At 35.1% G+C, this 24695-nt stretch overlaps 1 protein-coding gene across 1 annotated transcript in view; it reads right to left on the bottom strand.

The window, feature by feature from the left end:
* Positions 1-2941: 2941 nt before the first annotated feature.
* LOC112043648 (CUGBP Elav-like family member 4) overlaps positions 2942-24695 on the bottom strand; it is a 76591-nt gene continuing 54837 nt past the window's right edge. Inside the window, exons 2-3 of the mRNA XM_052883622.1 lie at positions 4595-4677; positions 2942-3031 (exon numbers count right to left, since the gene is read on the bottom strand). Coding sequence (XP_052739582.1) covers positions 2942-3031; positions 4595-4677 — 173 coding nt within the window. The remainder of the gene's footprint in view (positions 3032-4594; positions 4678-24695) is intronic.

Raw genomic sequence — 24695 nt, forward strand, 5'->3', positions numbered from 1 at the left:
ATTGTCGTATTGTCAACTAGCCCAAAATGAAGCCGCCATTCAGAGCGATGATGACCAAAGCAAATCAAACACCCGTCTATCTACCGAATAGTAAATACACTTGCCAATGTAAACAAACGTTCTAAATTTACAATTAATGTATGTCAAAGGCTATTGTTTACATGAATTTAATACCCGTTTAAACCAAGTTATGTGACAATGCACTAAATCGTGCTTTAGATGTATCGTTTATTAATTTACTTGGAAATGGAATTTACATTAATTTTGTCGATCTCTCTGGCGTAGTAGCTGTAAACTTTTCCCTAGGGCTGTAAGTGTGTTATTTTATTTTGATACTGATAAACCTACTCATTGGATCCATCCATTGAGTTTGTTTGTTTGTTAATCTGCAGAAATTCAGGCCCATCTACAACTTAGTTTTTTCTTAAAGAAAGTTCATTAACCAAACCAAACCCATTGACATAGATCAGCAAGTCAAGAAGCTGAAATGACAATAGGCAGGGCATATACTTCGAAGAGCCGATGGACGTCACAAGGTGCTAGAATGGCGACCCTGCACCGGAAAGCGCAGTGTTGGTTGACACCCACTGGGTGGACCCAAGACATAGTCGAAATAGTCGAAAACTTAAAATTAAAGTTACGAGGGTTCCAAACGCGCCTTGGTCCGAGAAGAGCTCACAACCAACCACATACTAGCCTTAGCTAAGGTTTATTTTTTTGTTTACCACCATTTTACAAACTTATTTAAAACTAAGTACACAGTCGTATAATACAGCTTAAAACCAAGCTTTTTTATCATTTATATAATCATTAACAATAGTAAAACTTTCCTAAAAGCTTGCGTTTAATAAACACTTTGAACTTTTTGAAGCAAATCTAAATATGTACATTAAAAATCTATTTTAACACTTTGTAATAACGAAGGTTCATAAGCACAATATAATGGCAGAGATCGCACACCCAATGTGCTAACCTCATTATTTATGAATGCCGTTATGGGCTCAAAATTTCTTACGCCTGAATTATTTAATCTGCTTTTCCATTAGGGTTTTGGGAAATGACACAATTTATATTCAATGCGTGGGCCGGGCTCGCGAATATGACTTTATAAGGAAGATTAGGGCGAGATCAAAAATTAAAATACGTACGGATCGGGTTGTGCTTTCCATATTTGAAACACTCTCGTACTGGTTTGTAAATGGTGCAAATTTGTGGACTATTTTGAAAACAATTAAGTTATTAGAATGGTGAGTAGTTGAACTAATTAACAAATCAAAAAATTTGAAAAAATAATTTAACATTAAGTTATTTGTATATTATTTAAAAAAAAAATATTTGCCATATTTTTTATAATATGACCAATATTCCCATCCCCCTCCAACTAGTCGGGAAAGACTGTGCTAGGAGTGGGTACGACAATAGACCAACAGGGTGAGGATTGAACCACCACCCCTCGGTGATGAATCCAACCGCTTTTAAAAATATAAATAATTATGTTATAGTACTTTTAATTTTATTAACAAACTTTTTAAATGTAAGTTCTGTTATTCCTTATCGTAAGTAATATTGTTGATGAATTAATAAAAACTAAAAGTTTATAAAAAACATACATTATCATCATCATGGACGTCCACCGCAGGACTGAATAAACTTCCAAACATTTTTCTTTTTATTCTTTACAAGTTAGCCCTTGACTACATTCTCACCTGATGGTAAGTGATGATACAATCTAAGATCGAACCGGGCTAACTTGTCAGGAGGAGGATGAAAACCTACATTCCTTTCGGTTTCTACACGGCACCGGAACGCTAAATCGCTTGGCGGTACCTCTTTACCGGTAGAGTGGTAACTAGCCACGACCGAAGTCTCCCACCAGTCAAAAAACATCACGGTCTCAAGCCGCCAGTACCCAGCGGCTCCCTGCAACTCGCTTGATGTTCTCAATACATCTAATGGATTTAAAAAAAACTTACTCAATCAGGCTAATCAAGGGTTAAGCCTGTTTACCCCAAAACAAATATTGTCGTATACAAAATAGCAGTAAACGCTTTAGCGTTTCCTAGGGTTTAACGTGCAAACAAGCCAGCGCCGGGACTGGGTGCGTTCACGTTGATATAGTCATTATGCGGGAATCGTTTTATGCCCTTAAATAAAATTACTTTCGTTGTTACAGAGACCAAGCGCTGCGCCGCGAATACAAAGTAGTGGTTAATTTCACGTCGACCGGTTTGCTTACCGTGGAAATTTTTGTGTAAAATTAAAAGAAAATTCTGTCAGTTGAATCGTATTTTGTTAATTGCGTAAAGCGTTACAATCTTTCAATTAAATTCTAGTCCAGAATTGGAAAGTTTCTTACATACCTCAGAGTAAACCTTCAGTACCGGTCATTATCATTAATATCTTAGAGTGTTCGATAGAGGAACATTCTGACCCTCAGCCCGCCAACTCGCGTTGGAGCACAGTGGTGGGTCTAAGATCCATACCTTCTCACCTGTAGCATTGCTGTTTGTCGGTAGGAATAAGAATAGGTGGTATTAATTCTCTGTTACTATTACTATTAATGATTTCCCTCTGTTACTATTAATGATTTCCCTATAAGCAATATGTTCCTTTAATGATACGAAAATTAAGTTATAGAAAAACATATCAACCAAAATAGCTTCCTCACAAAGTAAGATAATTCATACTATCCTTATAGACCTATTACGTAACCCATTTAGCATTTATAGTTCCATACACACTCAATATCTATACAAATTCACAGTAACTCTACTTTAGGAAAATATTTCGGTATTTTTATCCCATACCTATATACATTATCTTGAAAGGTATAAAGTTCCTATACACACTCAAAACCCAACAAATTCATAGTAACCTTTAGGACAATGGTTGGGTACTTTTATCCCATACATCTACCCCACATTACATCAACCTTCAGGATTTATAGTTCATACACAGGTACGCTCCCTATTACAGCACTCGGCGCCACGCGGAATACGAAGTAGTGGTAATTTTGCGTCGGCATTAAATTCTGGAAGGCAAAATTACTTCATACGCGGCACTTTGTGCTTTTATCGCGCAGTTCTATTTAAAAATATATATTTTTATTTCAAGGGTTAAAACGCTCGTTGAATGTAAATTGGTATTAAAATATTATGTGAATATTCAAGTTTTATATACAAAAACACTTTGGAATAGAATGCATATTCAAAAAGCGATAAGCACGAATTTTTTTACGTATAAAAATATCTCTAACACTGTATAATACGATGGTTTAATTTTTAGTCTTTGTTGTTTTAATTTTGCACAATTTATAGTTTGTTGCTGTTTAACTATTGTAATATTATGGTATAATATTACAATAGAAGACGTCCAAATATAAGTAAATAAAATGTTAAGTTTACTTTTTATCAAACAGCTAAGTAAATTAGCAAAAACAAATTACGTTATTTGACGTAGCTTTTAAAGTTATTGAAAATAACGTGGTTTTTTAAAGTGTTTTAAACGATATGTACTAAAAACAAATGAATTTTATGTATATCCGGGTAGAACAGCTGAATTGTTTTTGATGGGACTTTCACTTAAATATAAAGGAGTTTATTGGGCAACTTAAAAGCTACATTTTAATTATTAGTTCCACCAAAATCAGAATTTAAATGGGAAAAACCGCGTCAATTCGCACATATATTGGCTTTCAGCATATCTGGAGTTATAAATTATGTATCTGTCTAGTGGATTATGAATTAATTAACATTTTTATTATTTATAGTTAAAATAGTAAGATAAAAAAGGTATTAATCATCCACAATACAAGAGCATGCCATGAATCGAAATCGCTTACTGTACAATAACAAATCATGTGGCAATAAATCGGCTACGCGACCAACATGAATCGGTTCTACGACAATTTTTTAATAGCAGGTGCGTTAAAAATATTTATTTGACAGCCTCGGCGCCTTTTATTTTATTATTTGACATGAACAATAACATATTTTGAAAAGAGAATGTTATTATTAAAATGAATTCATTTTTGTATATTTATTGTTGATTTTATACGACTATGTGTTAGCTTTTTATGATTTACTTGTTGACGCCGCGCGGTTTCACCTGCGTGGTTCCCGTTCCCGTAAGAATACGGGGATAATATATAACTTCTAACATTCCTCGATCTAACACTGAAGTAGTTTTTGAGATTAGCAGGTTCAACCAAACAAAGAAGTTCTTCAGCTTTATAATATTAGTACAGATTTCAACATAAATCTTAAAAACTGATTTTGTAATGTGAGTATACAGGCTGAGTGACTCTACGTATTTCAGGACAGTCCTGTTCTATATTTCTTTAAGTAATTTGAGTTATATGCTTATAATAAATTTCTCAAAAATATTATTACCTTAAATTAACCATTTAACATAATGATTGAATAACTTCAATATAGATAAATGTAGATACATACTTATTCATCATATATTACAGTACCTAATATTATTTATTACAACGATTAGAATAACTGCTTCGCAAGCAATTCTGTCGTGATATCAGTAATTTAAAAAGTAAATTAAGTACTAATGCTATATATTAAAGACTAGTACTTACCCCGGGCAGCGTCCGTTTTTCATGGAGGACGGATTGTGCGCTTGATGCACTTTCTGGATTAAAATATGTCAGGAACGCGCACCCTAGAACAAAAAAATATCAATTTAGCTGCGGCTATGGTTAGCGTGCCAGTGACAGTTTATATAATGTACCACCTCCCGGTTACCATGCTACCGGCAAAAGTGTACCGGCTCGCGATTCAGCGTTCTGGTACGATGTCGTGAAGAAACCGAAAGGAGTGTGAATTTTCATCCTACTCCTAACAAGTTAGCCCGCCGCTTCCATCTTAGATTGCATCATCACTTCTGGTGGTCTGGTGAGATTGTTGTCAAGGGCTAACTTATAAAGAACATAAAAAATACGATAGCACTATTCTGTAAAGATGTTTTATCTATATATTACCCGACAATGTGAGCTTACAATTTGCCGTCTAATAACAAACTCTAGATAGAGAGCGATAAATATACGAATTCACTGCTCACAATGTCGAGTTCTAGAAGTATCGTCACAGAATAGCGTTACCGAAGATACATTGAAGTATATATATTTAATTATGACGTAGTAAAAATACTTGAGACTACGATAGGGATTAATAATGACTTATAAGGTCTTAATATTTTACATTTGGAGAATCAATTCTTTAAGATATTATTAAAATAAACTAAAAAAATAAATATTAACATTTTGTATTCTATATAACAGTAAAGAGACAGTTCATATAGAAGTTATTTTATACTGCTTATCGGAAAACTCAGATAAATTACTAATAACCCACCAAATTATTAATAGCAAATGCAAACTCTGTAAAATATGATAATACTTCTTTGAACCCTTTATCTTGAAGATTTTCAAATGCCCGTATCTCCACCACATACATTTCATAATAAATAAAAAACAATGTATGTGAACTTAAAAAAATATGCTCCTGATACTCCTACAGATTGAATTTCACAGGTAGATAACTACAGAACCGAATAAAACCTAACTCACAAAAATAAAATCTCCCAAAGGATTTTCCCGGTTTTCCCCCAAGTAGCAAATGCATTTCAAACAATTTCCCTACTAAATTTTTCATCGGGCAGCGTCCAGTTGCAACGTAAATCGCGGCCATCTTGTATTGAAAACGTGTTCATTTCCGGTGCCTATGCATTTCTGCACCATTCGATTCTGACTCATATTTTTTATATTGAATGGCACTGTTGTTTTCCATTCCGCTGTTCATAGGCTTTTACAGTGTATTGTGGAACTATACATTTAGTTGGAAGAGTTCTCGTTTAAGTGGCCGATTGGTAATGCAAAGGTAAATGATCCTTTTGTATTTTCAGATTGTAATTTACTGTTATTTTTTATTGCTGTCAGAAGGATAACTCAATCCAAATAGTGATTGCTTTGAATAAATATTACTATCAGATAACTTTCATCAATATTGATACTTTAAAATAAAATTTAAGTGTCTGTCTTTTATATCAAGATTTATTAATTCTCTGCGTATGTGAAGTCTGCCAATCCGCATTGGGCCAGCGTGGTGGACTATTGGCCTAACCCCTCTCATTCGACGACGACGACGACAACGACGATATAAGAGGTATTGATCAACGTAAAGGCTTTATATACTTTTTGTCCAGAAATAATTTATCGTGCTCGCGGAATTTGTCAAAAACTTTGGAAAATACTGAATTTCACGTGGATCAAGTCATGGGCTAGTAATAAATAAAGAAATGCAACTACACACGACAATTTTAGTGGTAAATTCATAGACGGTGGCAGTTGTCTTGTAGTTTGTGATGAAAGTGAGTATGACTGTAGTCGTTAAGTAACTTTCTCTTTAATCTAGTGGTTTTTGAGTCTTAGGATGTGCGATGAAATATTGTTCTTCCCAAGAAACTCTTTGTAGCCAAGAGTGTTTTTGTACCACTATGCCTAAGAGATAATGTCAAGCCGCTGATTCCGGTGGTCATTCTTAATAACAGATAGATACAGTATCAAACATTATTGACTGCATATATTAGAGCAGCGTGCTAAGTCTCTATAAATTTATCCATGCGGAACAAAAGTATCTTAATAGTGTTGCTGATGAAAATTGAAAACCATGACATATTTCGGAAGAGGATTAAACTAAGAAACTTTCGGATATACGAGTAGGTAAATTCAATGAAGTTTTGCTAAGTTGTCGTCACTAATAAAATGTACAAGTAGCCGAAATACCTTCACTAATTGCTCTGAAATAAGGAAAATAGCGTGTGCTTTGTTGCCGTAATTTAAGGCGAGTGGTCGAATTTGCATCACGCCCACCAGCCACTAATTACCCGGTGCATTTTGTTTCCGCGCGCTGTCTAAGCGCTCGTGATCCGCTCCCGCCACGCCCGCTCTACCGTCCGAGCCACATGGGCACTGCACGTATGATCATACTAAATACAGGCGCATTTTGTTTCCACGCGCTGTCTAAGCGCTCGTGATCCGCTCCCGCCACGCCCGCTCTACCGTCCGAGCCACACGGGCACTGCACGTGTGATCAAACTTATTACAGGCGCGTTCGGTTACTGCGCACTGTCTTTGGTCTCGTGATTTACTCTTGCTACGCTCGCTCTACCGTCCGAGTCACACGGGCACTGCACGTGTGATCATACTAAATACAGGCGCATTTTGTTTCCACGCGCTGTGGAAGCGCTCGTGATCTACTCCTGCCACGCCCGCTCTACCGTCCGAGCCACACGGGCACTGCACGTGTGATCAAACTTATTACAGGCGCGTTCGGTTACTGCGCACTGTCTTTGGTCTCGTGATTTACTCTTGCTACGCCCACTCTACCGTCTGAGCCACACGTGCACTGCGCGTGTGATCATACTTATTACAGGCGCATTTTGTTTCCACGCGCTGTATTAGCGCTCGTGATCAGCTCCCGCCACGCCCGCTCTACCGTCCGAGCCACACGGACACTGCACGTGTGATCATACTTATTATAGGCGCGTTCGGTTATTGCGCACTGTCTTTGAGCTCGTAATTTACTCTTGTGAATATGATTTAACTTATGATGTAAAATAATAGCCTTATAAATAAAAAGGCAGACAGTTTTGAACTAGCTGTAACAACAGAGTTTTTTACATTTATTTCGTTGAAATAGTCAACTAATTTACGTCGCGTGGTCGAATTCGCATCGCCGGCCAGCGACCACTAATTAGCCGAAGGGTTTTATTTCCGAGCCGTTATCTAAGCCGCGGTAATCTGCTGTTACGTCGCCTGCATTAAAAAACGGAATACTACCCCTTTATAGATTTGTAAACTTTAAATACACCATTAGCAAACTAAACGTTTACAATTTGATAATGAGTTTAATATTTTAAAAATAATTTCAATACGGTTTTTACATATAGATAAGTGATTTATAGGTTTAGATATTTTCCAATGTGAAATATGGCCTCCCAATAATTACAGAGTTGATATTTTACGCTGTTAAATAAATTATATAATAGGAGGTTGTCCCTAGATTGCGATTTATATGTGTAGGTACGTAAGTTAAAAACTTGGATTTTGTGAATAGAAATCGAGCAAACAATGAAGACGAACTTGTCTTTGAACATGAGAACTTAATTATAAACATATTTTTATCGTTTACTGTTTGTTAACCCAATTAAAAAAATAAAAAAACCTAACCATTTTTCTTTCGCTGCTGTGTAAAATACGTCCCGAAAAGCCCGTTTCCTTAAGAAAATGTCTTGGAACACAGACGCATAAGTTGTAAGGTCTTGGAATTTCGAAATTACATTTTAAACGAATCAGTAAAGTAACGAATGTGAGAATCGAATAAATACATTATTTCAGGCAACCATATTACGGAGCGTTTTAATATACTTTAAACTTTTTCACAGCCGTGCCAAAGGCATAAATCGTAGTGAACTTTTTACCGATTTACTGGCCACTTGACAAAACATCTCATGTCGGGTTTACAAACTCCGATTTCCGAGAATAAGCCAGCAGAAGTAGTTTTGTTTAGTTACACAACTAAGCGGAACTACTAGCCTTTAAACTAAATAAGATTAAAGAGTTCTTTCCTCGGCTTCTATACATTTCACGGTTCTTGTCTTCTGATTAATTAGTCCAACAATAATTTACTTTTTTTGGTGTTGCTTTGTTCTCTCGTTTCTTAGAATGGATACACGTGGAGATTAGTTTTAACCGCATTCTAAAAAGGAATGTTTTGAATTCTACGTTTGTTATTATTTTTCGTTCTTGTTTAGTGTTACTTTTCTACGCTTCTGTATACGGTCAAGTAGTTTGCCTGTCGGATTCAAAACATAAAGTCCTAGGTTCGACTCTTTTTTGGGAGATTTGAAAAAAGTTGATTTGAAAGTATATTTTTCCCTTTCAGCTGACCTATTCATTATTTTAATCTTTCAAATCATTATTTTTATCTACTTTAAGATATCCCCCGGAAAGCACCGGATGACATTTTTACATAGAATCTCAATTTCGTTAGTGTCAACTAGCATACCTCAAATACACAAATGTTATTAAAAATCAAAACGTATAAAAGCATCCCTTGCCATAAAGACAAATTACGCAAATTGATCAAACATCTCGGATATACTTGCATATTTAACTAGAACAGACAGACACAGTTTTTTTTCTATATTCTAAATCTAATAGCACAGTTACGTTAAATACACGGTAACTACGCAAAACGTAAAAGTGTTCTAACCATCTCTAAAAGGAAACGATAATAGGTAGCTTTTCCAACAAAGCGATTCCATTAAAAGTTTTTCCACCACCTTTTGTAATGGCGCAAAATAAACATTACTTATCTTAATCCTGCCATTTCAGCATATAATTTAATATGAATAATAGTCATATTACGTTACAATTGATTTAGTAAACTGAAAGCTATGGTGCCTTTATATTATACCTAAAGCTACAGTTTTGTTGATGTTTTAAATCAAAACATCATCAAAAACTTTAACCAATCAAAACTTTTGATTAGTTAGGTTTTTATATCATCATTATCAACCCTTTATTCGGCTCACTGCTGAGCTCGAGTATCCTCTCAGAATGAGAGGGTTTAGGCCAATAGTTCACCACATTGCCCAATGGCAGATTGGCAGACTTTTCACACGCAGAGAATTAAGAAAATTCTCTGGTATGCAGGTTTCCTCACGATGTTTCTCCTTTACCGTTTAAAATGGACACAACTGAAAAGAGGTGTATGCCCCACACCCTCCAGAGTCGGAGGCAGAGGTCATATCCACTGGGCTTTTACGGCTGGTTTTTTTTATTACCTATAGTTATTATCATCATCAACGTAATCATGGTACCTCAAAACACAAGCTAAGCTTTAGGTGGTGCCTTATAAAATTTCAAGGGTCAAGATTATTTAACCAAGTATGAAACGCAATATTTTGATATCTTCTACGAACTATTTTGTAGAATCACGTCTCCATTCACCCGAACTTTTCACGACCGCCCAAGTTTTGTAGCAAAACCAAAGCCACCACAGGCCAAATTGCATAATAGACTACCGTAATTATTTATGGTATTTTTTTTGCATCGACTGATGCAAACTTTCTTCCTTCATCAAATAAGGTATGTCTGGCTCTCGCAGGATTTTAGTCCATAATGAGGTGGCGTGTACAAAAGGAGGACAAAAACAGAGTAATTGAACCCCTGAACGAACTCCGATATTGGAGCCTGGAAAACAAGTTTTTTTGAAGCTGTTTACTTAACTAGGTTGAACTGAGAGCATAATACGGCTTTTGTTTTCATAAAATTATAGAATTGCTAAATATGAAGGGTGTTTTAAATGCAATATTACTATATGTTAGATCGTTTACTACTAAACCTAAACGTTATAAAAAAATGTTGCAATTTTTTATAACGTTTAGGTTCCTTTTTTTTTGGTGAGTATAGAACTACTAATATGTAATTATTAGTGTACTGACACTTTTTAAGCTATCGTATCCCATCCTAGAGATTAATTATAAAAATTCATCCATTCAAACTTTCATCCCCAATTTTATCCCCTTAGAGGTAGAATTTATCAAAATCTCAAAAACCGATTCACGTAGAAAGATAAAATTTGGAAATGTGTTTGTAAAGAAGTTGAGTGGTAAAAACCATCCTAACAGAATAATAAACGATTGCCTCCAAACATCTCTGTCTATAAATTCGTGACTTAATGAATATATTATTTTGCTAAATAAATTTCATAACATCATAACCCGTCCCTTTCAAATTGTTGTTATTTAAAACATCTTTCAGCGGTCTCCTATATTAGCGCATAAATGCGGCCTTATCTCGAATGCACCCTTTCAGCCCATAATGAGATCCGCGTATAATCAAGGAGCCAGCGGCGGTTCGATGCTCGTCAAAGAGCCGCGCGGTGTCGTGCCGTGGGCAGAATATTGTTATCCTTTGTGCAAGTAATGAGAGATATGCAGAAAAAAGGGGATAGAGAGCACGCTTATTTATGTTACACAGCCTTTGAAAGTAATACCACTATCTTCCTCGTTGTACCGTGTCCCTCTTTATAAGATAGCTAATGGACATTGTTGCGTTGATATGAACAAATGTTTTTACCGTTTACGTGATCTGTCATAATATGGCAAGTGTATTATGCTAATTACTAATGTTAATAATTGCTTTGATCTACGACGAACGACTCTGTCTAGAGGCAGAGGAAATGCCTATGCACATTATATGCCCACACAGCCCGATCTGTTTGTTATTGACAAAGTTTAATACAAATTTTCAATGGGCATGGGGGTAGAATTGATCAAAATCCTTTCTTAGCCGATGCCTACGTCATAACAACTACCTGCCAAATTTCAGCCCGATCCGTTCAGTGGTAATGTGTTATGTGTGGTCATAGGCTTACACTAGACTAATAAGTTTATATTTAAAGTACTAATTTTTTAAGTAGGTACAAGAAGTTGTTTTAATTAAATTAACACACTAATTAAACCTCAGATTTCGAAAGCCACATGAGTAAGTTACTTAGAATTCTGCAAAAGCTTCCAAAGGAAATGGAAATACTTTGAAGTTACTCCGAAAAAAATACTTTCAAATGTGACAGTCATCCAGAACTAATTCCTTCAAGTTTCCAGCACACAAGTATGTAATCTGAGACTTCTCCCATAACTATAAAAAGTAACATGTCGGTAAAGTGAAACAAGGAAAATGAAACTTAGCATTTAAGGCATTGAGTTTAAAATAGCTTGTTACGGGCTTCAGATTGATAGAGTAGGTTGTTTTAGCGAGACTGCTTCTTTAGAGCGGGGCAGGAAACTTCTCTTTTGCCGCGGAGGAGTTTTCGCGAATTTTTCCTAATTAAATGTTACGGGGCTCATTATATGAATGTAGTCTTGTTAAAATGCTTACCATTGTTCTGTTGAAAATTGTGGAGTTTTTGTGTTTAATTGCGAAATTCGTCCTATACAAACTTCATATTGTCTATTTTACAAATAAATTTTCTTATAACTTTCTCGTTTCTTTTCTAAGATCTCTGATCTTATTAATTAAAAAAATAAACGAAGATGGTTCGATGCAGTCTATTCATTTGTACATAACAAAAGGACTATTTAAGTCAAAATTCTTCTAGATATATGGACCTATAATTATGTGATTTTAGAATAATGATGACCATCGCACGTGCCTAAACCCAGAAGCTAAACGATGAGCCATCGCGATAGCACACTTTGATGAACCATTGTGTAGGTAATAAGCTATTGAAAAATTTTTTTTTCTCAAACATGCTTGGAAATTTGATCATTATTTTGACAATCTTCTTTGAGATAAATCAAACTTGCTGTACTGGTCGAGCAGCGGCCGGCAATAGTTGTATGAAAATCCATATCTGTCGTGTTTAGCGGGCAAATAAATTACTATGTAAAATCATATTTGTTGTGTAATTTAAAAATGGAACGATCTTCTACTCGCCAACATGGCGACCAAAGAGGAAGAGGAGCTTGCACATAGAAAGCTTTGGCGCGTAAAAAGCTATTGTTATTACGTTTAGTTGTTTGTCAACTTCGTCATTGGTTTTAAAACAGTATTTTACACATAAAATTAACGAAAGCAACTTATCGCGACCACCGACTTCCCATCAAAATATCACATCCCGCGCCACGGAGGCCGTCAAAACGTAGCGCTGTTAAAAGCATTTTTAACCATTTCCAAGGCTTATTTATTATAATAAGTACAATTTTCTACGCAATAGCAGATGAGCCAGCTGCTCGACTATTTGTGTAATTATGTTATTCTGATGCTTCTGTAGTCAGAACCAAAGCCGATCTGGACGTGAATCTAACACCACAAATGGTAATTGTTTCACCCTAAAGGTGTATCGTATGCAAACTAATTGTCTCAGCAAATAGCCTATCGCGTTGTAGTTTAATTAAATCTATTGAATTACTAATTGATGGACGGTAAGCCGATGTACATCTGTTAGATTATGTATGTGCGTTTGATCTTGATCGCTTCAATATCTAGTTTTAGTTGAGAATAGATTACATACTGATAGTGTAGATCTTATAGTATGAAGGAAATGGATTACTTGTCATTTGATTATCATAATTTAAATTGAATTTTATGAGGTTTTGACAAAAGTTTAATAAAGCTCAAAAAGTGACATATTTTCAACATGGAATTAAAGCTTGGTCATTTCCTTTATTCACCAATTTATATACGGCACCAGAGAGAGAGTATATTTGAACCTAAACAAGTGACAAAAAATACTTGAATGTGAATTTATAAATATGTTAGGAAATAATAACTATTTAATAAAGCTTCCTTAAAATCATAATAAGTACCAAGTATTACTCATTTATTTAATTATTTCATAACTACTTAGGTACTCCTTAACAAAGTTTATAAAAGACAAATAAAAAAAATTATTTAAATATTAATTAAATAACTAGCAACTTTGACTCCAGAACAAGCAACCTTCTGACAATAAATCGTGAAGTCTTTAACTTATTACTACCTTCTTTTTGATCCAACAAGCAAGTCAAAGGTTGTTGAGACCAATATTGAGTTATTGGGCGAAGGTCATTGACTTATACTCGTATGTTGGATTAATAACAGTAGAACAGTATGGTCGTAATCTCGTCAGCAAAGGACAAATATTACGAATACCATACTTTGCCCTTTAATAAAACAGAACCACTATGATCATCACATAAAATAAAGATATAATCATATAACATAATGGCAATTATTACACAAAACACAGCGCGTACAATTACAGGCCCGTCCGCTGAGACAATCATTATTATGTTTCTTGTGAAACAACTTGAGATAAGATCTGGCGAAATGAGAAAACAGGAGCGCATGCCAAATGCAGTTTCATATTCACTTTAAGGGCGTTTACAGTTAGACTTTATTTCCAGGCAGCAATTTACGACTACAACGAAACTTAGTACCGTCTCATTACATACTATTTTAACTTCTTTGGACAATTTTGAGGATCAGGCTTTAGAATTATATTATGACTTTTAAACTGAAATGAAAATTCATTTTTTTAAAGGTAAATTCAAGGTTCAGTATCATACTAGATCTAAATATAGGGGCCTCTAGCACCTAACAGAACACATTATATAAAATATCTTTGGGTTAAATTAACACTGCCATTGTTTATATCATTAAACAGCGTTATCGTGTTTCGATCAGAAAGTTTACTAATAAGAGGCACTTATTTTGTCAACTTCTATCCGTTAGTTTACAGGTGCAGGGAAATCGATTGTTCAACGTATCCCTTACATGCACTGTAAAATATTGCAAGGTGAACTTTTTGCACATAAACGTCATATGGTTGCAGTTTGTTCCATCAACTAGTACTATTTAACTGGTTGTGGTTGATAACCACATTGCTATCATACACTTTCAATCGTTTTAATTCCAGTATATAATGTAATGTATCTCGTCAGCATATAGGACCCCTTAAGACAAGCAAAGAACAAAGAGTGAGAGAACTTCTTACAAGCTAAACAGATTTTTAATACTGCTTTCCCTTAATTATGGTTGTTCATAGGCTTTCACAAACGTGGATTTGTTTCGAAAATGTCGAGCCGGAGATTTCGCCCGCTATGTATGTAGGCGGCCTAAATACTTGAAGGAGTTGTTGAGAACTGAACTTAGCTCCGTTGACTCTAAATATGGACAATATCGCCCCACTCGCTAATTAAATTTCTACTGCTTTTATAAACTTGCCGCTTTGTACGAGCACATTAAATAAATTTATTTTATTATATCCCACAGCTGGGCAGAGGAGTTCTCTATGTCCCTAAATAATGTACGACGTAGCAACGTACAAATAGGGAGCAAGAAGCTTATCGCACATATCTGGCATTTTTTAGTCTGTTTGTGGCATTGTAACTCCTAAACAAATTAATCGATTTCGACGCAATTTTACAATTAACACTAATTTCTCAGTGGTTCTCTATTAATTTTTTTGCAAATATTTTAGCTTTCAGAAAATTTTTAATAATTTGCTTATTCTAATTTTTTTTAGTACTTAAATATATTTTTTTTAATATTAAATAGTGGTTGGTTTCATAAACGTACTTTGAGTTGACCTACAACATACTGTAGGAAAAAACTTACTTAGCAATGTCTTTTGTTATGGTTTATACATTTAAATTAAGTAAAAACTGACTCCGTAAGTCCTGGAATTATAATACTATTTGTCACCCTCATAAGTCATAAATTCTGTTACCATCATATGTTATTGGATGCTTAAACGATGTTTGGGTTGGGTTGCCATGAAGCGAAGTGCATGACAATATTTCCTCCTACAGTCATACTGAACAAAAAAAATATGACATAAATTTTGACGATGGAGAATTTTATCATCATCGTCATCATCAGCCGATAGACGTCCACTGCAGGACACTGCCTTTTGCAAGGACTTCCAATCATCATGATCCTAGCCCTACGTTGTCTAATTTGTTATCCCCTTAATCTACTGTAATCGTAACCCTTGGCATTGCCTATCGTCTTTACTCATAGCATGGTTTTATAATTATTCAGCTTTTACAAAATGCCGAAAGTCTGACTCTCACTTTATTATTCGTACTGGTATTTTGTGCAAGCTATTAAAATATAAAGTTGGGCGATCTCCTGTTGACACACAACTAATTGATAGGTGTCGTGTTAAAACGTTCAGTTTTCAGTCCAATTCGAAAAACAAATAACCGCAGTAATCAAACCAACAATTTAAATGTTGCTCCACATATTTGTTTCAATATTGTATCGCCAATTAATGAATACATCAAATGTTCTAACATCGGACGTGATATAATAACTAAATAAAAAACATTTTAAAAATAAAATCGTATCTATTTTATCTGTAAACTACAATTATGAAAGAGTTGAAAATACTCGATATTTTGTGCGATGGTCGATTGGAAACGTGTCAGTCACAGATGTCAGGGTATCCGGATTTGAAAAGTTTTAGGATACCAAGATTAACATTACATGCAGATTTTACTAATTAAATTTTTTTTATGTACTTTAATATATTAATGGATTTTTCATTTATGCAGATAAGTCAACGATATCTGAAAACATTGATTTTAAAACATTCCAACTATAAAATAAGCTTCGTTAGTTTATACAGAGGCTAAAGATTTTTTTTTGTCGCTGGTAGGTTGTACCTTATTGGTTGCTTGCGTGGCAATCGGGTGAAATCGTCAAGTTGAAGTCAAAGCGACGCTTGCCTAGACCCGCTAGTTTAATCATATTTGTAAATATTTAACAATAATAAAGACCAAAATAGTGAATAGACCAGCTGACAGCTTGCATACAAAAAATAATTATGATCAGTTAAATATAACTCGTAATTGATGAAAGAGTAACAAAGAACCAATCACACATCCATACTTACCTATATTTATAACGCATATTAAGATTAGGATACTAACAAAGAGAGATTCAACAAGCCATGAAAAATAAAATGCTTTGTCTTTACACATTTACGTTATGGAGTATAACATTCTTTCTAGCAAAATAAAATGGCTTAATAATACCATCCACGAACTGCGGTATGATCAGACAGTTGTATATTAAATACTTTACTACACTGCAATGGACTGACCACTTGCAAGACTCTGATAGTCTAAGAGACGGCGTTCTTAACTACCCTACTACTCGTACTATTCCTGGAGTTAATAATTGTCATTAGTAAATGTACAAAAGCCAAATAACACTGTTAAAATAGAGTGAGGGTTATAATTAAGAGAAGTTTCAGCAACTTTACAATAATTAACATACCAATTATACGTAAAGTAATATACGTAAAGTAATATACGTAAAGTAATTATACGTAAAGTAATATATAACTTCAGTTTGCGTTGAAGTTTTAAAAGGAGTAAATACCTACTTGGTAATAAAATAATTTCGTTTAAATTGTGTAGCACTTTTCTGTAATTATGATTTTATAACTCGAGAGTGTGAGTCTCTAATTTTATTCGTCTCTATCTCTCTCTGTCTAACATCACATTACAGATAAAGATGAATTCTAAGCCTGCACTGTCGAGTTATAATGATATCATCAAAAACAGAATAGCGCATCTGCTAAGTTAGAAAGAATATTGTAAACAAAATGCTTAGAACTTGTGGTAATTACGTAATAATAATATTATAACTGACCGTGCACTCTTAGAGTATACGGTTTTTCCTCGGAATTCTTTCTAGACTAGCAATTTGCACATTGTTGGGCGGTGTTTTACGTTTCCTTTTGTCGGCTGATTTGTTAGCCTTTTTGAGCCTTTTTTCAGGCTTTTTCAGCCTTTTTTCCGTTGCCAACGCGTTCTGCTACTGTACTGATTTCGTAATGTACTACTTATTCCTGCTGTTTGTGTTACTAAGTGCTTGTTTTAAAATAAAAACTGAAGTGTTTGCAGCGAGGGCCCGGCGATTACGGCGCCTAGTTCTGTTGACGACTCATTTTGTAAGCGGATTACGTTGGTTTGTGAAAAATACGATATTTATTTTAAGTGGTAGCTAACATGAAATGTTTTAAAGTTTATAATAAGGTAGTGTTCATACCTGATGTAAAATTAACTGTAAATAAATTCGTTTTCAAGTTTAGTTTGTAAGAACATATTTTATTTTATGGCGTTTATTTTATTAGTTTACTAGCTGACACCGCGCGATTTCACTCGCGTGGTTCCCGTTCCCATAGGACTACGGGAATAACATATAGCCTTCCTCGATAAATGGGCTATCTAACACTAAAGAATTTTTCAGTAGTTTAGTAGTTCCTGAGATTAGGGCGTTCAATCAAACAAACTCTTCAGCTTTATAATATTAGTATAGATTAGCTCCTTATCTCCTCTCCTACAAGGATAGTGAAGGATTTAGTGGGACGTTTAAATAGGCTCATAAAAAATGAATAAAATAAATAAAATTGAAGCTTGTATAAAATGACAAAGATCTGGTTATCTTAGGACCATAGATAAGAAAGAAAATTTTACGAATATAATATAATATGATCTTAGATCATAAACACAAAGACGTATTTCCACGTGATTTTTTTTAATGCGAATTTGCTCGCGTTTGACCATGATCTAACCTGATGGTAAGTGTACATACAGTCTAAGATGGGACATGCTTGCAGAGAAGGTGCCTATTCACAACCCAAGTTATAAGATTTAGGAAAGGGTAAGATTTAGGACTTGGGAAGGGTATTCCAAACCCTAGCCGTGCGCATGAGAAAAGAAGACGCAAAGCGTTTTGTACGAGAATATGATTAGTGTTCGTATAAATCATTACAGAATACATAATCATTATCAACCCATATTTGGCTTACTGCTGAGCACAAGTCTCCACTCAGATTGACAGGGGTAAGGCCAATAATCCACCACGCTGAATATATTATAGATCAAGCAATATAATCCACTCTACGTTTAATTATTTAAGTAAATTCGATACAAATAAATTTGAAGATTAGCATAAGCATCGTTTTGTAGTAATAAAGAAAGTTCAATACACAAAAACTTTACAAATTTACATTAAATGAATAAGTACCACAATAACCGTATCAATTCAAAGCAATAGGCTGTCCTTTTTAACGAGAGAATACATCCATGAAATGAATGTTAATTGTTCGAAACTCGGGCCGTTCGAACGAGTTCCTAACTACGGAAACTTGTGCGATTTTCGTTTTATTAAATAATAAACAAATATTGCAAGGCCTTTGTTGCAAACATTACTGGCTTATATTTTAACCGCAGTTCTTTTGTTTCTAGTTACATAATTTGAGTTCTAAATAGGAAAATAATATTTGTTGAAAAATATGAAAATTGAAGTAAAAAAAAATTTATGAAGTAAATCTTAGTGCTATGATTTTTTTCTATCTATTGGGTTGGTTAGTTTTAATATTAGTAATTGCAAAAGAGCTAGTTTGTGGTTATGTAACTCGACAGTGTGAGTTTCGATCTCATATCTAACTCTCTGTCTAAAATGATTATATAGATAAACAGATAAGAGACAAATATCTACGTAATTCACACTATCAATTTATTAAAATTAGTAGCGGAACCAATCAAGCTTTGCTTTGAGAGTACAAAAACGAGGCTTTTGTAAGATTTAAAATCGTTTTTTCTACCTCGCGAAATCATGCATACGTTTCTGAAGGTTCCTAATTGGACTTCCAATACGGATTTCAGTCCATCTTCTAGGGAAGACTTTCCCGAAGAGCGTTTCATCTTAGGCTTCATCATTGATTTCCATTAAGTTAGCGCAGGCATTTATTATTAAAAAAAATATAGAAACTACTTATCTCCAAGGTTATCTTTGGAGTGTCCTGAGAGAGAGAGTGCGTTCTCAAGGCAGCAGGTAAGTGAAAGCCAGTCACCATTACTACTACTAAAGGGTAGGACGAAAAAGAATATACCTGAAAAAAAAATTTAATAAACCCAACCTCGGACTTCCGATCAACTACTCTAGAAAGCATTCAGGTAGTAAGATTCGGAAAAATAATTATTGACTTCCAAAAGTAGTAGGAAGGAAGGAAGGATCGGCTGTAAATATATGTTTTATTTTTATTTACGACTAGCGGACGCCCGTGACTTCGCCCGCGTGGAATTCAGTTTTTCACAAATACCGCGGAAACCATGGATTTTTCCGGGATGAAAAGTAGCATATGTGTTAGTCCAGACTATAATCTATCTATACTTCAAATTTCAGCCAAATCACATCAGTAGTAGCGGCATTAAAGAGTAACACACATCCAAACAAACATACATCCATACAAACTTTCGCGTTTATAATATTAGTAGGATTATGTCCATTGCTTAACTTAATACGTATGATGGGAGGCACAGTTACTCACCACCCTACTAGCAAGGACGTACCGCCAAGCAATTTAGCGTTCCGGTACGATGTCGAATATATACAGTCGGAGGCACGGGTAAGATATACTTGTGTTTTTCTTAAGTATCGCTTCTATTTTATACTGCATTATCACTTAACATCAGGTGTAATTGTAATCAAAGGCTAACTTAAACTTAAATGAAAAAATGTTTTGTCGTATGAGTCACCGCCAATGTTGCGAATGTGTCTCCAGCTTAAACAGCAAAGCTTTATCGCGGCGAGCGGCTGAGTGACGTCGCAAGTGTCATAATGAATGGGAGGTAATGACTCGCGTCACGTCATAATTAGAGCTTAGTTCCAGCGAGACGGCGTTTCTTGTCATGACGCTTTCACTAATTATGTCACTCTAATTGTCTCCCTTTTTAATTTGCGTGTATAATGAACGCTAATGTGTAGATGTTTTACATTTACTACGTGCGCTTATCTTTCTATTCTGGTCAATAATTTGATTATCCTATGGAATGCTACTTTTTTAAGCCAATGCTTTTAAACCAACTTTCAAAATACATTTCCGTAATGCTAGCCACAAACGATCAATTATTTGCACGTTTCTGTAGCACCCACGACTATAATTGATCGTGTGTTGATCACTGCGTACATGACTTCTATAGTATGCCGCGTGGGTACTGCCGTTTGCTTTTAAGAAACGTGAGAATAATTGACCGTCAATGGCTGTCTAAAAAAGTAGAGAGCCGATTTGGAGACGGGTTTTACATAAATATTACAGGTGTATTTATTTGACTTCAATTTAGTCAATTGTAATACTACTCTGTTAAATTTAAGTCTCTTCGGAGTAGTACTGGCGCTATGTTTTATAGTTTATTTCTGCAACCAAGCAACATTGCTATATTGCTATATGCTATATTTTTGTAAAAACTTGATAAACTTGACAAAAATTGTCTGCGTAGATAGATTTTATAGAAAGCTTTTCAAAATAATTCTTTATCATTAAAAGCAAATAAAGGAATCCCTCGTTTTGATCGGAAGCCACACTGGTTAACTAGAAAGCTTAATAGGTAGCTGTCTTAACTTTCCTGAATTGTGTATTTAAGTTTTCGACCAATAATTATCACCATTATATAATAATATTATTAATTACCGTACGTTTCGAAAGTGCTTGTAAACTAAGGTTTTTGATATAAAGGAATTTTGAATTTTATCATTATCATCTTTATCAACCCATATTCGATTCACTATTGAGCTCGAGCCTCCTCTCAGAATGAAAGGGGTTAGGCCAGCAGTCAACTACGCTGGCCCAATGCGGATTGGCAGACTTCACACACGCAGAGAATTGAAAAAAATCTCTGGTATGCAGGTTTCCTCGCGATGTTTCTCTTCGCCGTTTGAGACATGTGATATTTAATTTCTTAATATGCACACAACTGCGAAGTTGGAGGTGCCCCGGATCGGATTCGAACCCACACCCTCCGGAATCGGAGATAGAGGTCATATCCACTGGGCTATCAAGAGTTTTTTATTTTGACTTTACTTGGACTTATTAAATAATGCATGTGAAAAATTTCAGTTAAAACAACAAAACCCGAGTTAAAACTTGTAATGATTGTAAAAAGAAACGTTAACATTGCAAAACCTAACCCATTATGAAGGCAACGCGACCATAATAAGCATATCAAATCAGAAAGTTGACAGTCCCTTGTAACGAGGCTAAAGTTTCATGGAACGAATAAAATCTGTCCAAAACTCAGGCCAATTTAAATTATTTCAAAAAGCATGTCTAGTTAGTAGTTTCGTTAAAAACATTTCCATTTGATCATAAACATACTGGGGAAATGTTTTAGATTTTAACTTCATTACAGCGAAACAAACTGTTATTTTTTTTTAGATGCAATGCGGTTGGTATAGAAAGTGGTCTTTTGCAACGTCTGTCAGGTTAGTTAGTTATATTATTTGGATGGAATTCAGTGCAGAGATAACTAATTATAATAATTTTGGTTATTTTTCCATTGGAAGCAGATATAGAGGAAAAAGGTGTTTTGTTACTAGGAGTGCTAGGAGTAGATACGACAATAGATAGTCCAATGGGTGGAAATAAACCAAAGAACTCTCTAGTTTAGTTACCGAAGAAGAAGCTTTTGAGATAATCCGAAAAAAATGGTATTAGGTATACGTGTGCGGCGTTATGTGCTAGTCATTATTGTAGAATATGATGTTATCAACCCATATTCGGCTCACTGCTGAGCTCAAGTCTTCTCTCAGAATGAGAGGGGTTAGGCCAATAGTCCACCACGCTGGCCCAATGCGAATTGGCAGACTTCACAAACGCAGAGAATAATGAAAATTCTCAGGTATGCAGGATTCCTCACGATGTTTTCCTTTACCGTTTGAGAGAAGTGATATTTAATTTCTTAAAATGCAAACAACTGAAAAGTTGGAGGTGCATGCGCCGGACCGGATTCGAACTCACACCTTCCGGAATCGGAGGCAGAGGTCATATCCACTGGGCTATCACGACTCTAATGTAGAATATACGTATATTCTTTACATATTGTAGAAAATACGTAAACCTTTTTACAAAGCAATATAAAACTCAAAAAATAATGCAGATTACATTACGCGGAGTGAGAGCCGTCAAACAACTAAAGGCTGTAGCGGAGGAAAATTTTTTCGATTATCCACTAATCGGATTTTCTAAACCTTCATAAACCGAATCGGAAATGCAATCCCGGCTCGTGATTACGAACTTTCAGCCGTTGCTCGGACAACAGTTATACCGGGATTACGTTTGTAACTAAGGTTGGCTGCTTGCTGATAAATTCAAATTCCCTCATTTCAAGAGAAGGCTTAGTTTACAAGCATTTTTGAAAAGACTATCTATTTGTTTATTTTATTACTGGTGCGGAAGGCAAAACTTACTGAGAAGAGCCCAGCAACTACGAAAACTTCGATGTTGCTTTCTCTATTTAGGTATTTTTTTAAATTTTTTGTTCCTTAAAAAGCTCCAGTTATTACGTAATATCCTACTAATATACATTTTAATACACGCGAAACTTTGTATGGATGTTTGTTACTCTCTAACGCTGCAACTACTGAACTGATTTGGCTGAAATTTAAAACGAGGATAGATAATACACTTTATCAACACATAGGCTTTTCATCCCGAAAAATCCATGATTCCCGCTGGATTTGTGAGAAACTGTATTCCACGCGGACGAAGTCGCGAGCGTACGCTAGTTTTATATAACCTCATAAAATATAAAGTATGTGCAAAAGATCACAATTTACAGTGGATCAATTAAAACTAAAACATGTAACAAATAAACTTACATTAGCATTTACAATAATAGATGTCGATTTGTCATCTATACTAATATTATAAAACTAATAAGTTTGTTTGTGTGAACGCGATAATCTCAGGAACACTGGTCCGATTTGAAAAATTCTTTCAGTGTTAGATAGTCCATTTATTGAGGAAGGCCCTGTATTCCTGTGGGAACGAGAACCACGCGGCATCAGCTAGTAGATAATAAAATTGTCCCAGGAAACTGTTTTGACAGCCCTATCTGGAACTCATAACCGTGTCCCGGAATCCGGTTAAATAGGTATAATGCGCACTTGGATTAAGCACGGCAGATCATATTATCCTTAATGGCTCAGTTAAGTACAAGTTTATAACTCGGATTACGCGATATAGCAATGTTTTCTGTTCTCCCCATAATAATACGGAGATTCTAATTAACAGATCATTGACCTTTATTAGTAAAGGGTAAGGGGTGGAGTTAATTGCTGAAATATATTATTTTTATAGTCCTATTAGGATGACATTTCTATATTGTATATTTTAACCTTTACTTGCACTTGATTTAACTTGTACCTACATTTAATGAAAACACGAGGAAGCCAAATTATCGTAGGTTTGTAGATAATCAGTAGACTAAAATTTACTTTTCAAACAAAAACTGAGTGTTATCTATGACTTATTTATCAATAATAACTGAGTGTTATCTATGACTTATTTATCAATAATACGCTAACAAAACCACAGGTGTCTGCAAGATCACAATCCTGCAGACACCTGTGTATGATATTATGTGTATTATGTTTGGACTAATCACCTCTAACTTGGCTACTTTCAGTTATTTTGTTCAACCCTATCATGATAATATTGCAATGAATTTATAAATTATTTTACACTACAATAGCGTTTACAAAAAGGAAATCATCCATTTTAAATTAAATAACACTCATCGCGTACATACATTATACAAATAATTCGTTTAAAGAGGCCAAATTCCAACAATAACAGTATAATTGGACAATTTAAAGTCGTCTCTGTAAGGCTGACTACACGCGGTAACGTCAAGTAATGGATATTACTATAATTTGTGTCCTGTAGCATGGTGTGATTGACAGTTGCCTTAAGACGTTCATAATACGTACTATTATTGTGAATCGCGACATACTTTCAAGAGTGAAACGAAATGTCACCCACACCATGCTATAGCGCACGAACTGTACGAGCGAGAGATATTACATCAAATTAATGTATTCTTTATTCTACTTTTCGCCAAAGATCGACGAGTCCGCTTGAATGCGCCGACAGTAAAGCTAGCCCCCATCAGACAGATTTTTGACGGCCTCCGTGGCGCAGTGGTATGCGCAGTGGACTTACAAGACAGAGGTCCTGGGTTCGAACCCCGGCTGGGCCGATTGAGAGTTTCTTAATTGGTCCAGGTCTGGCTGGTGGGAGGCTTTCGGCCGTGGCTAGTTACCACCCTAC

Source organism: Bicyclus anynana, chromosome 9 (assembly GCF_947172395.1).
Source record: "Bicyclus anynana chromosome 9, ilBicAnyn1.1, whole genome shotgun sequence".
NCBI classification, from domain to species: domain Eukaryota; kingdom Metazoa; phylum Arthropoda; class Insecta; order Lepidoptera; family Nymphalidae; genus Bicyclus; species Bicyclus anynana.